Source organism: Pyrus communis, chromosome 15 (genome assembly GCF_041283825.1).
Source record: "Pyrus communis isolate YQ-2024b chromosome 15, ASM4128382v1, whole genome shotgun sequence".
Lineage (NCBI taxonomy): Eukaryota > Viridiplantae > Streptophyta > Magnoliopsida > Rosales > Rosaceae > Pyrus > Pyrus communis.
This window is the reverse complement of record NC_142579.1, coordinates 28,379,992-28,394,480: the sequence shown is the minus strand read 5'-3', so window position 1 is coordinate 28,394,480 and position 14,489 is coordinate 28,379,992. Positions and strand designations below refer to the sequence as shown.

Sequence of the window (14,489 nt, the reverse complement as noted above, 5' to 3'; positions counted from 1 at the left end):
CAAACGAGCCCAATGTTTTCCCTTGCCAAATTAAAATACTAGTTTATAATAATTTTGCCAATGTGCTAGACTTCAATTATTTTTTCATTGTAAAAGATTAGTTTTTTTTTTTTTTGATGAATTTCGATATATATATATATATATTTTTTTTCAAAAGAGCCAGGAATAGGCTAAGAAGTGCAAGGGGTGGAGTTGTCCTCCTCAACTAAATCACTAATCAAAGAGGGAGTTTCTTCAACCCATATACTATCTCCTCCAGAATGGATGGCAAAACGGGCTAGCCTATAGGCTAGGGAATTGGTTTGGCGACGAATGTGGAATGTAGTAGCTTCAACGATCGAAAGCAGCAAAGACTTGGCATCCTCTATGATAGGTCCAATGAGGGACACATACGTAGAAGACCTATGTAACCCATGTAAAAGGTTAGTTTTTTTAAATACAATGCTATAAGGGTAATTATGGGTAAATTACATTTTACCCTCTCAAGTTTAAAATTGATTTCAATTCCTTACAACATCTTTGAAACATTTCAATTTCATACATTACTTATCATTTTATTTCCATTTAAAAATCTGTTAAGTAAACTGTTAACTGATGACGTGGCAAATTTGAGGTCCCCATTTGTTCTGATGTGGCTGCCACATTTGTGCCACGTGGCTAAAAACTTAATAAAATATTTAAAATATTAAAATAGTTATTTAAACAAAAGTTTAAAAAAAAAAAAAAAAAAATCAAATCCCCTACTTCCCCAAATCCCCACTCGTGCCCACCCTCCCACCCCCATCACCCACCCCCTCCCCCCATCCCCATCCCCATCCCCCATCACCCGCAATCACTTCCCTCCCCACTGCACCTCCATCTCCGATGAGAACCTCCTCGCCGAGCTCTTCCCCCAGCACACTGGCAAAACTAGCCGGCAAAGTAGCTCCGTGTCGGAGCTTGTCGAATCAATGTTTGGGGTTCATTTTTCTCCAAACTGACGTCAGAGATGAGTTCAAGGGGAAAAAGAGATTTTAATGGCGGTGTTGGTGGTCTGAAATTCGTCGGAGATGGTGGTGGTCTTCATCGACCTGATTGATCGGGATTTTCGTCGAGTGAGGGAGAGTGGTGAGAAAGAATGAGATAGTTGGGGAGAGAGAGTGATGCGAGAGAAAGAATGTTGGGGGGTAGGAGAAGAGGTGGGGGATGGGGGAAAGGGTGGATGATGGGGGAAGGGTTTGGTGATAAGGGATCTGGTTTTGTTCATTTATTTATTTATTTTAATTTTTTTTAACTTTTGTTTAAATAATTATTTTAATATTTTTAATATTTTATTAAGTTTTTAGCCACGTGACATAAATGTGGCAGTCACGTTAGTACAAATGGGGATCCCATATTTGCCACGTCATTACTTAACGGTTTACTTATTAGATTTTCTAACGGAAATATGAAATTAAAATAAAATGATAAGTAAATATATGAAATTGAAATGCTTTAAAGATGTTGTAAGGAATTGAAATAGACCTCAAACCTGAGGGGGTAAAACGCAATTTACCTTATAATTATATAGGAGAGTTGGTGACACACCCCGACCGAGATCGGAGCGTGCTGGCCGTCACACAAAGGTAACGTAGCCATGTGCACGTGCGGAAGCTAATAAAGTAGTAAAATCAAAGTACGAATAATTAAAAACTAGCATACAAGTACTAGAATAAGTGCTAGTTAGTGCGATACAAATTCAGAGCAGGTCTATAGCAGTCCAAATAAAACGACAACAGTAGTACGCCCGAAGGCGACCCTACAATGTGGAGTGTCTGTCAGAACGCCGAAAAGCTCATAAGGGAAACCTCCGCAACGGCTAAGCAACTAGAACCTGGAGGGGCGCAAAACAAAAGCGTGAGTGGGCAAAAACAAATCTTTCTAAAACCATTTGTAAAATACTTTCTAACCCCTCGCCGTAAAACCTGTATACTTCCCAGAAAATAAACATATATACGTATGTGCAAACATGCAAAACATGCTCAAGGGTATACCAATCATGCTCAAGATATGCCATGCCAAAATCTCAAAGTGATATGCAAGTGCCCAGGTATAATCATAATCAATATCATGTAATCAGGCAGCCGGAGTCACCTACGTGACCTGTACGGCTACATCTAGAGCTCAAATCTCACTCTCGATATCTAAACCTGCCCACGAGTCGGAACCACCTAAAGTGATCTGTACGACAAGCCTGGGTGTAACATATATATACGCTCTAGTGCTACGATCACGTGAAGGCTGTGCGAATAATCGCGGGTCACCTACGAGTCGGAACCACCTAAAGTGATCTGTACGACAGACCTATGCACCTAGCTTGGATCCAAGCTGAGCGTATGGTGCGGGAGGTGAACAACACGTGAAGGACTGTGCCCTACTCTGGGCGGGAGCACTAACACCGGGGGTGCATGTTATGAGCTCTCTAAGCATCTCTAACCACTAATTAATGCAATCGTTAATTAACGCTTACCTGGCACTTACCTATGCCTCCACAGCACCCACATATAAATATGTATATGCATGCCACTACTAATGAATGTGATGATGCATAAACGTTAATAATAACATGCATGGCATAAGGCAAATAACCCTTTTAAATCAATTTCTGGGAATATAAATGTATATAGGTATATACGGAAAACAAAAGCCCACTCACTGGTATGTAGAAGGGTCGTAGCCCCCCTGTCTCGCGTGTGCACGCTCGTCCTCTGGGTACGTGTCACCTAAATGCGAAACAACTATAAAAACGTTAACTTTAAAGCATATAACCCGTTTCTCGTAATAACTTCTCATACATTGCTCAAAATGGACAAATGAATATACCAACGTGCTCTACACAACCTCAGGATCACAACCATATTTTTGAAATAATTTTTTGGACCCCGCACGCGCCCCCACGCGCCAGCACAGGCACGGACCTACGCGCCCCCCACGCGCGGCCACGTGCCAGGCACACTGACGGTGTCAACAGACGCCGTCAGGAATATTCCGTTAAACTGACGGAATACTCCGTCAAATCTAACCGGATACCGTTACCTCCGTTAGGAATATCCCGTTAAACTTAACGGAATATTCCGGTTTCTTCTCCGGTCGACCCTCGCCGGACTCCGGTCGCCGGAAAACTGGGAAAAGTTTAAACTTACTAATCTCCTTCGTTTCTCAACCATTTTCTATGATTCTTGGACCAAAAGAAAGCCCTAGACTAGTAGAATCACGTTGGACCACTTTTAAAGGATAAAAATTACAAAATCTTACCTGTGCAAACAACCAAAACCGGCCAACTTCGAGTAGGACGATCCCGACGTCCAATTTCGTCCAACGAAGCACTCCGGGGCTCCTTGGGACACCACCAAGCTACCTATGAGCTTAGAAATCCCAAAAACTCAATGTATAAATTTTGCATGAACAGTACATAAATCGGAGCTTGTGAATTCGACGTGAAAACGTTGAGGTTCCTACCTGAAAATGATATATTCGTGCTTCCCTTGACCTCACGATCACGACTGCACCCTTGGTTTCCTCGATCTGTGACGGTTTGAAGGTCCTTGGTGTGTGTCCGTACACTCACAGAAGGGAGAAGAAGAAAGAAGGGGGAGAGAGACACACGGGGGAGAGAGACAGAGGGAGGGGAAGAGTGACTGTGTGTGTGAGTGTGTGTGTGTGGTCCAACTCATGCCACACCACACAAAACAACCCACAACGTGACAAAAAAAAAACGAACTAAGGGCAAAAAGGTAATTTCACACGTGCGTTTAATAATCCCGGGACGGGATGTCACAACCTTCCCACCTTAATAGAATTTCGTCCCGAAATTCAAAACAACCAACAGCAGTCCCTAGTGGCCAAAGAACAAACGAGGATACAAATCCCTCATTCGATCTTTTGTCTCCCATGTAGCTTCCTCAACGGAATGATTCCTCCACAAAACCTTCACTAATTTCACTGTCTTGTTCCTCAGGACCTTCTCTTTCCAATCTAGTATCGTCACCGGCTCCTCGTCGTACGTCAAATCTGGGTTAATCTCAAGCGGCTGAGGAGGTATAACGTGAGATGGATCAGCAACATAGTGTCGGAGCATAGACACGTGAAAAACATTATGCACTCTAGCCAACTCCGGAGGCAACTCCAACCTGTAAGCTACCTCACCAACTCGTTCTGTGACTACGTATGGTCCGATGTACCTGGGGCTCAACTTCCCTTTCTTTCCGAACCGAACAACAACTCTCCACGGTGAAAGCTTCAGAAATACCCAATCTCCGACCTCATATGTTCTGTCCGTAGCACGCCGATCCGCTAGACTCTTCTGCCTGTCCTGAGCTGCTTTCAGGTTAGACTTAATCACCTGAACATTCTGAGTAGTCTCCTCGACAATCTCTGGACCCACTAAAACTCTTTCGCCAACCTCTGACCAACACAACGGTGTGCGACAAGCTCTGCCATACAAGGCCTCAAATGGCGCCATGCCAATGCTCGAATGAAAACTGTTGTTGTAAGCAAATTCCATCAAATCCAACCTTTGGTGCCAATCGTCACCAAACTGCAACACCGAAGCTCGCAGCATATCCTCCAAGGTCTGAATAGTTCTCTCTGACTGTCCGTCTGTCTGTGGATGATACGCCGTGCTGTAAAGTAATCTCGTGCCCAAAGCTTCCTGAAAAGCTACCCAAAACTTCGATGTAAATCGTGGATCTCGATCCGAAATAATACTCACAGGGACACCGTGGTACTTCACAACCTTCGAGATGAACAACTCCGCTAAACGGCTCAGAGAATACTTCTCTCTTACCGGAATAAAATGAGCCGACTTAGTGAGTCGATCAACAATCACCCAAATGCCGTCAAAGCCATTATGTGTACGCGGAAGCTTGTACACAAAATCCATGGTGATATTTTCCCATTTCCACTCTGGAACGGGAAGCGGCTGCAACAACCCAAACGGCTTCTTCCTCTCTGCTTTAACTTGCTGACAAACAGCACACCTGCTCACATACTCGGCTATCTCCCTCTTCATACCCGGCCAATAATAAAACGGTCGAATGGTATGATACATTTTAGTAGCTCCTGGATGCATGGCATAAGCCGAGATATGTGCTTCATCGAGAATTTCTTTCTTCAACTCCACACTCTTAGGCACGAACATTCTACCTTCTAGCATCAACATGCCATCCGAATCACGAACTCTGAGGTCTCGCCTCCTTCCTTGATCTCGAGCTTGAATAAGTTCTTGAGTCTCCTGATCAGCTACTTGGGCTTCAAGCACCCGATCAACAAGTATCGGCCTAACTTGGAAATTAGCAAGTAATGCCACATCTCGATCTTCGGCTTCTAGCCTTACTCCCGTAGCACGCAAGTCCACCAAAAGAGGAACACGACTAGCGTACAACGCGTTAATACGGCCCTGTGACTTCCTGCTAAGTGCATCAGCCACTACGTTCGCACGACCAGGATGATAATCAATCGTGCAATCGTAATCGCTGAGCAACTCCAACCACCTCCGCTGACGAAGATTAAGTTCTTTCTGAGTAAAGAGATACTGGATACTCTTGTGATCTGTAAAGATCCTGCACTTTTCTCCGTAAAGGTAGTGTCTCCACAACTTCAACGCAAAGATGATAGCAGCCAACTCCAAATCATGTGTAGGGTAATTCATCTCATGGGGTTTCAACTGCCGCGAAGCATAAGCAATCACCCTACCATGCTGCATCAATACACATCCCAGACCATTCAAGGAAGCGTCGCTATAAACCTCGAAATCACCGCTATCGTCTGGAAGTGCCAAAACAGGTGCATGAGTGAGACAATGCTTCAATTGCCGGAAACTCTGCTCACACCTAACATCCCACTCAAATTTAACATCCTTCCTCGTTAACCTCGTCAACGGCAAGGCAATCACCGAAAAATCCTTAACGAATCTCCGATAATACCCTGCCAAACCAAGGAAACTTCTCACTTCGGTGACGGTTCGCGGTTGCTCCCAACTCTCTACCGCTGCAACCTTCTGAGGGTCAACCAAAATACCCTGAGCAGAAATGACGTGTCCCAAGAATGCAACTTGGTCTAACCAGAACTGGCACTTGCTAAACTTAGCATATAACTGGTGTTCCCTCAACCTTTTCAACATCAAAGTAAGATGTCGAACATGCTCCGCTTTCGACTTAGAATACACCAGAATATCGTCGATGAAGACAATGACAAATCTATCCAAGTAAGGCTGGAATACTCGGTTCATCAAATCCATAAAGGCGGCTGGTGCATTCGTCAACCCAAATGGCATAACCAGAAACTCGTAATGACCGTAACGAGTCCTGAACGCCGTCTTAGGGACATCATCCCTACTGATCTTCAGCTGATAGTAACCAGACCTCAGGTCAATCTTAGAGAACACACAAGCACCTCTCAGCTGATCGAACAACTCATCGATACGAGGCAATGGATAACGGTTTTTAATCGTCACCCGATTGAGTTGCCTGTAGTCGATGCACAACCTCAAGGTTCCATCCTTCTTCCTCACAAACAACACTGGAGCGCCCCAAGGCGAAGTACTAGGCTGGATAAATCCCTTATCCACTAACTCTTGTAGCTGAACTTTCAATTCCCTCAACTCCGCGGGAGCCATACGATAAGGAGTTAAAGAAATAGGATTTGTACCTGGAATCAACTCAATGGTGAACTCTACGTCTCGATCTGGGGGTAACCCAGGTAAATCCTCGGGGAAAACATCAGGGAAGTGTCTGACCACTCTCACATCCTCAACTCTGTTAGAAACAGCTTCATCTAGCACTACGTGAGCCAGATACCCCTGACAGCCTTTAGATAACAACTTTTTCGCTCGCAGCGCCGAAATAACGCCATGTCTCACCCCACTCTGCTCACCCACGAAAGTAACCACAGGTAGTCCAGGTCGGTGAAACGTAACTACTTTCCCGTAACAGTCAATGTTGGCACGATAGAAGTGCAACCAATCCGTGCCCAGAATCACATCAAAGTCCACAATATCTAACGGGATAAGATCAGCTGACAAAGCGACTCCCTCTACGATCACTGGACATCCTGGGTACACACAATCTACGACACAACTTTCTCCTCTAGGCATAACAAACTCTAAATCATACCCTAGAGGTGTGGGGCGGGGTTGCGTCACTTGAGCAAACGTATGAGAAATTACGGAATGTGTAGCTCCACAATCAATTAAGACTCTAGCAAAACAACCAAGAATGTTCAACGTACCCATAATCAAGTCTGGGTTGTTCTGAGCGTCCTGCAGAGAAATGTTGTGAAGACGCCCATGTCCCTGCTGACGCCCGCCACGACCTCGACTCGCCTGAACGCCGCGTCCCTGAGCACCACGCCCCTGACTGGGCTGGCCTGACTGTCTCGAAGACCCTGCACTGCTAGTGGCAATCTCCCCCTGCTGATACTGTCCTCCCTGATACCACTGTGAACCACCCGCTGGAGCTGGAGGATACGGCATATAGCCGCCTGAATACTGGGGATAGCCACCCTGGGAATAGGGATCCTGGGGATACTGATACTGCCCCGGAGCATAAGGGACAGCATCACCCTGATAGTGGTAAGCACCACCTCGACTCGTCTGGCCGTAGCTACTAGTACCCTGAATCTGCTGGAGCGGTGCAGGTGGTGGCATAAAAGTCTGCGGCGGTTTCTGCTGCTGCTGACCCTGGGGACAATTCGCCGCTCTATGTCCCACCTGTCCACACGTGAAGCAACCATTGCTACCACGTCTACACTCGCCGAAATGCCGGTTGTTACACCTGCGGCAAATAGGGGCTCTACCTCGACCACCATCGCCCTGCCTCTGGCCTCTAGCGCCACCAGAAAATCTACCTCCACGACCCTGTCCAGTGGCACTGAAGCCACCACTCGAAGAACTAGAACTAGCTCCACCTCTCTTGAAGCTCTGAGTCTGACGGGGCCCGAGCGATGCCTGACCTTTGCCTTTGTCATCTTTCTTCTGGTTGCCGTCCTTCTCTTCATCCGTATCGCTCGACATATTCTCAGAGTCCTCGATCCTCAACAAAATCTCATAGAAGTCCCGGTAAGTCTCGCTGTGGACCGTAGACGCCATAGAACGCCACTTCTTCCTGGTGCCCAAACGGAAAAGACGGAGCATCTCCGCCGGATTACCAGCGACATCCGGATGGTAACGAGATAAGTCCGTAAACTTACGGTAGTACTCATTTGCTGACATCTTCCGCTGTTTCAGTTCGGAAAACTCCTGCTTCTTACGGTCAATGTATTCAGGGGGCACATACCTTCTCCTAAACAACCTCGTAAAAACGTTCCAATCAATCCTCTGATCCGGAGTCAACCTACAAAGCTCCTGCTCCCACCAAGCTGCCGACTCCGTATCTAAAAACCAAGCGGTCGTCTCGACCCACCTCTCCATAGGCAAGTTCCCCTGATTATGCAGCACCCGGAAAGTCTTCTCTATGTGTTCTAGCCAGCGCTCTGCGCTCTCGGGTCCCTCACTGCCCTTAAACTTATCCAGCTTCAAATTGTACATGGTCTCCAGAGGAGTCCTCTGGGGAGGGCGCATCACTGCCTGAAGGGCTGTAGCAAAAGCTTCCCCCAACTGAGTAATATCGGGGAAACTAGGCTCAGAAGAGCGACGGGGTTCCCGACGAGGAGGCATAGTTCTGACAGAAGACACCAAAGTTATTAGAATACTCACAAGGACACATGACTGCCAAACCTAGGCTCTGATACCAAACTGACACACCCCGACCGAGATCGGAGCGTGCTGGCCGTCACACAAAGGTAACGTAGCCATGTGCACTTGCGGAAGCTAATAAAGTAGTAAAATCAAAGTACGAATAATTAAAAACTAGCATACAAGTACTAGAATAAGTGCTAGTTAGTGCGATACAAATTCAGAGCAGGTCTATAGCAGTCCAAATAAAACGACAACAGTAGTACGCCCGAAGGCGACCCTACAATGTGGAGTGTCTGTCAGAACGCCGAAAAGCTCACAAGGGAAACCTCCGCAACGGCTAAGCAACTAGAACCTGGAGGGGCGCAAAACAAAAGCGTGAGTGGGCAAAAACAAATCTTTCTAAAACCATTTGTAAAATACTTTCTAACCCCTCGCCGTAAAACCTGTATACTTCCCAGAAAATAAACATATATACGTATGTGCAAACATGCAAAACATGCTCAAGGGTATACCAATCATGCTCAAGATATGCCATGCCAAAATCTCAAAGTGATATGCAAGTGCCCAGGTATAATCATAATCAATATCATGTAATCAGGCAGCCGGAGTCACCTACGTGACCTGTACGGCTACATCTAGAGCTCAAATCTCACTCTCGATATCTAAACCTGCCCACGAGTCGGAACCACCTAAAGTGATCTGTACGACAAGCCTGGGTGTAACATATATATACGCTCTAGTGCTATGATCACGTGAAGGCTGTGCGAATAATCGCGGGTCACCTACGAGTCGGAACCACCTAAAGTGATCTGTACGACAGGCCTATGCACCTAGCTTGGATCCAAGCTGAGCGTATGGTGCGGGAGGTGAACAACACGTGAAGGACTGTGCCCTACTCTGGGCGGGAGCACTAACACCGGGGGTGCAGGTTATGAGCTCTCTAAGCATCTCTAACCACTAATTAATGCAATCGTTAATTAACGCTTACCTGGCACTTACCTATGCCTCCACAGCACCCACATATAAATATGTATATGCATGCCACTACTAATGAATGTGATGATGCATAAACGTTAATAATAACATGCATGGCATAAGGCAAATAACCCTTTTAAATCAATTTCTGGGAATATAAATGTATATAGGTATATACGGAAAACAAAAGCCCACTCACTGGTATGTAGAAGGGTCGTAGCCCCCCTGTCTCGCGTGTGCACGCTCGTCCTCTGGGTACGTGTCACCTAAATGCGAAACAACTATAAAAACGTTAACTTTAAAGCACATAACCCGTTTCTCGTAATAACTTCTCATACATTGCTCAAAATGGACAAATGAATATACCAACGTGCTCTACACAACCTCAGGATCACAACCATATTTTTGAAATAATTTTTTGGACCCCGCACGCGCCCCCACGCGCCAGCACAGGCACGGACCTACGCGCCCCCCACGCGCGGCCACGTGCCAGGCACATTGACGGTGTCAACAGACGCCGTCAGGAATATTCCGTTAAACTGACGGAATACTCCGTCAAATCTAACCGGATACCGTTACCTCCGTTAGGAATATTCCGTTAAACTTAACGGAATATTCCGGTTTCTTCTCCGGTCGACCCTCGCCGGACTCCGGTCGCCGGAAAACTGGGAAAAGTTTAAACTTACTAATCTCCTTCGTTTCTCAACCATTTTCTATGATTCTTGGACCAAAAGAAAGCCCTAGACTAGTAGAATCACGTTGGACCACTTTTAAAGGCTAAAAATTACAAAATCTTACCTGTGCAAACAACCAAAACCGGCCAACTTCGAGTAGGACGATCCCGACGTCCAATTTCGTCCAACGAAGCACTCCGGGGCTCCTTGGGACACCACCAAGCTACCTATGAGCTTAGAAATCCCAAAAACTCAATGTATAAATTTTGCATGAACAGTACATAAATCGGAGCTTGTGAATTCGACGTGAAAACGTTGAGGTTCCTACCTGAAAATGATATATTCGTGCTTCCCTTGACCTCACGATCACGACTGCACCCTTGGTTTCCTCGATCTGTGACGGTTTGAAGGTCCTTGGTGTGTGTCCGTACACTCACAGAAGGGAGAAGAAGAAAGAAGGGGGAGAGAGACACACGGGGGAGAGAGACAGAGGGAGGGGAAGAGTGACTGTGTGTGTGAGTGTGTGTGTGTGGTCCAACTCATGCCACACCACACAAAACAACCCACAACGTGACAAAAAAAAAACGAACTAAGGGCAAAAAGGTAATTTCACACGTGCGTTTAATAATCCCGGGACGGGATGTCACAGTTGGCTAAATCAAACGGTTTGATTATTATTTTATTTTATTTTATTTTTTGTTTGTCAATTTGATTCACATGAAGAAACTCGCAAAGATCAGTATGATTTTAATTTTTAAAAATCATGGACTAATCAAACCAAACCGCATACATATAATGTTATATTTACTAAAAATTTTGTTACATACTCTACAAGCCTTATGAATTTTGTTTCTTCTCTTTTAGTGCAACTTTAGAGCATTGAATTCATGAATTTAAAAGTTAAATACTATGGGCTACGGAATTGGTTTGGCGACGGATGTGGGACGCAGTAGCTTCAGCGATCGAAAGCAGTAAAGACTTGGCATCCTCTATGATAGGTCTAACGAGGGACACATGTAGAAAACCCATGTAACCCATGTAAAAGGTTAGTTTTTTTAAATTCAATGATATAATTATGGGTAAATTACATTTTATCCCCTCAAATTTAAGATTGATTTCAATTTCTTACATCATCTTTAAAACATTTCAATTTCATACATTACTTATCATTTTATTTCAATTTTATACATCCGTTTGAAAATCTGTTAAGTAAACCATTAAATGATGACGTAGCAAATTTGAGGTCATCATTTGTTCTGACGTGGCAGCCCCATTTGTGAAACTTAATTCCAAAAACCCTAGCCGCCTACCACTTCCCTCCTCACAGCCGTTGTCTGGCTATGGCTGCGGGCCGGTGGTAGGCCCTCCTTTCCTCTTCATAGCTCTCCCTTCTTTGCTCTTCCCCAACCCAGCCTTCCCCCTTCGCCTTTTTTTCCGATTTTTTTTTCCACCTCCCTTGTGCGTCCCTTCCCCCGACCCCTTTCCCTTTCCGGTTTATCCTTCCCCGTCCTTGCGCCAACCCCGCCGGCCCTTTTAGTTTCTTCCTTCCCTGCTTTCTCCCCCACCTTTTGCACGCATGTCCCGTGATTTCGGGTCTCCTCCCTATATCCGGGTTTGCCCTTCTCAAGGTTATCTTGATTTGGGTCTGATGGGGTTTCCAGATTTGGTTGTGGCTCCCTTTGGCTTGTGCGGTTTCGTATTTCGGTGAGTGGATGCCTGCATCCCACTGGCCGGGTGCATCGGATGTTGGTCCCTTCTCGGTTTATTTCCCTTTGATTCGCCTCGGGAGAGGTTTATGTAATTTTAGTTTTATTTAGCTTTCATAGCTTAGTCTTGGTCTTCCTAGGAAAATTGCTCTCTAGGGTTCCTAGGTCTCCTTAGGTTCTCTAGGAGAGCGCTTGTCTGAAGATTGATTACGTCGTTTAGCGTCGAGTTACCTCCAATTTGTTGGAGACATTTTCAGCTGGTGGTTCAGGCTAGTTTTGCAGCGTGTGGAAAGGACTATGGAAGCCATGGTCGCATGCTTTGCTGCATGGTTGACGCTCACAGCACAGCAATGGTTATACGCTACATGTTTGGTGGGTGGAAGATTCCTCTGATTTGCTTGGGGATATCTTGTAATTTGATTATGTATTGACATTTGGGGATAGGTCTTTTCGTTGTGCGGGACGGTTTCGTTGTGCGGGACGCTGTTTTTCTTTAGATCGGATTAAAAGCTCTGACAAGATTTCATTGAGGCACAATATGCACACTATTCTCAGCTTGTTGTCAGATTGTACTTGTATTGCTTTGCTTGCAATGAATATCAAATATCGTATTCCTCTAAAAAAAAAAAAATAATAATCAGTTGGAACTCGGGTGCAAGACAATATCATGGCTAGTAAAAAAATAAAAAAAAAATCGATTAAAAAATGAGAACACACTGACTCGACTAACTGAGTTAACTTACAATATAATTCACAAATATCTATTTATTTATTAATTTGGACTAATCAAGAATCACAATTTACACAGTAACACCTCGCTCAACCAAAATGGCTCTATAACGTAAAATTATACTTGTACAAATCAAAACTCAAGATCATCCCCAAAAAGGTAGAGCAGTCTCTCAACGGCCCAGCTGGGCTGCGAACTGCTGTGATCCCAGCTCAGGCTCTGTATCTGCGATGACGTCAGCAATGGAGTCCTACAGAGCGGGCAAGTCTTTTGATTATCCTCATCATGATTATCATGATGGTGGTGGTGGTGATGATGATCATTATACTCGAGCCACCTGTCAATGCACTCGGTGTGGAACACGTGGCAGCAGTTCCGCATCTCCCTGACCTCGTCCCCCATCTCCAGCTGGCTCAAGCACACCGCGCACGTGTCGCAGTCGCCGCCGCCGTTGATTCCGTAACTCCCTCTCCGCTCTGTGATTTCTCCGAAGGTGGTCTGAGTCAGACAGTCCCTGATCAGTTGGGTAGAAGCGGAGGAAGAAGAGGAGCAAGATTCTTTATCGTACTCCGCCTGTAGGAAATCAAATCCCTCCTCGGCGGTGGAGGAAGCGGAGGAGGAGGAGAGTGTTTGTCTGAGTCTGAGCGCCCAGAACACAACCCATCTCATCAAAGCAATTACAAAAGCCGCTTTGTACAGTACGTGGCTCAGTATCAAGCCCGACGAGGATGCGTCGTCGACGACGAAGAAACCCATCGGATCAAATGCGAGCAGCGAAGAAACCATATGAAGGAAGAAATGTAGAGCAAGCAGTGGAAGAAGAGAAGAAAAGCAGAGGAGGAGGAAAAGGGGAAGTTCCCAATGGCATCCAGCTGCTTTATAAAGAGGTGGGTTTGTGTGTTGTGAAGTGGAAGGATGATGCGCGTGGGGTCCGTTTGCTTTTATGCTTTGTAAATTGTGACCGACTGGCTGACTGGTCACCGTTGTCGTTTGATTCGTTATTGGGGGATTGATTTGTGCGTTTCTGAGTCAGTTGGAAGGGTCGGTGGCTCATAGGTTTTAAATAGGTTTGATTATGTTTGGTTTTGCAGATTAATTAGAAAGATTAGGTCGGTGGAATTAGTATATAAGTTTTGTAATGCATCATCATTAAAGGTAAAGCATGTGGATCTGACCATAAGATTACAACTAACTTTTTTTCCTTTTTTTTTCTTTTAATTTCGTCCCTTGTTTATATACCTGCTTTGATGACCAATTGTGAGATGGGTTGGCAACCGTCGTCCTATCCTATGTGTCAAGTCATTGATCTGTTGTGAAGTTCACTTATATCAGAACCTTTATTAAAAGGGATTTTTACTTTTAAATTCACTTATGTCACAGTCTTAATTAGCAAGGATTTTCATGAATGGAGACAAGTTGTATGACTCATTATATATTGAACTTCAACGATTAGATTATTTATTTTTTAAGTCCTCATTTGATTGTTATGATGAAATTTTAATGTTTGTTAGAAGATAGTGTTCGTCAATTTCTTTGAATTTATTCAGATACTTTAAATATTTTCAATTTGGCTAAATATTTTGCAAGAATTATTTATAAAATGCAACTTAAAAAATAGATAGTTTAGATCGTTGTGGAGTGGTCCCATAACTATTTCCCATTTTGACCTAAAATAGGAATACCTTTGGATAAAAGGCCTGCACTTTATATTA

General features: G+C 44.9%; 1 protein-coding gene across 1 annotated transcript; it reads right to left on the bottom strand.

The window, feature by feature from the left end:
• Positions 1–12,797: 12,797 nt before the first annotated feature.
• LOC137717220 (RING/U-box superfamily protein) lies at positions 12,798–13,645 on the bottom strand. The gene has a single exon (XM_068456516.2). The coding sequence runs from the start codon at positions 13,561–13,563 to the stop codon at positions 12,910–12,912; it is 654 nt and encodes a 217-aa protein (XP_068312617.2). The 5' UTR covers positions 13,564–13,645; the 3' UTR covers positions 12,798–12,909.
• Positions 13,646–14,489: the final 844 nt, after the last annotated feature.

Excerpts from the sequence above, each read along its gene's own strand:
- LOC137717220 (XM_068456516.2), bottom strand. The coding sequence starts at position 13,563 with ATGGTTTCTTCGCTGCTCGCATTTGATCCGATGGGTTTCTTCGTCGTC.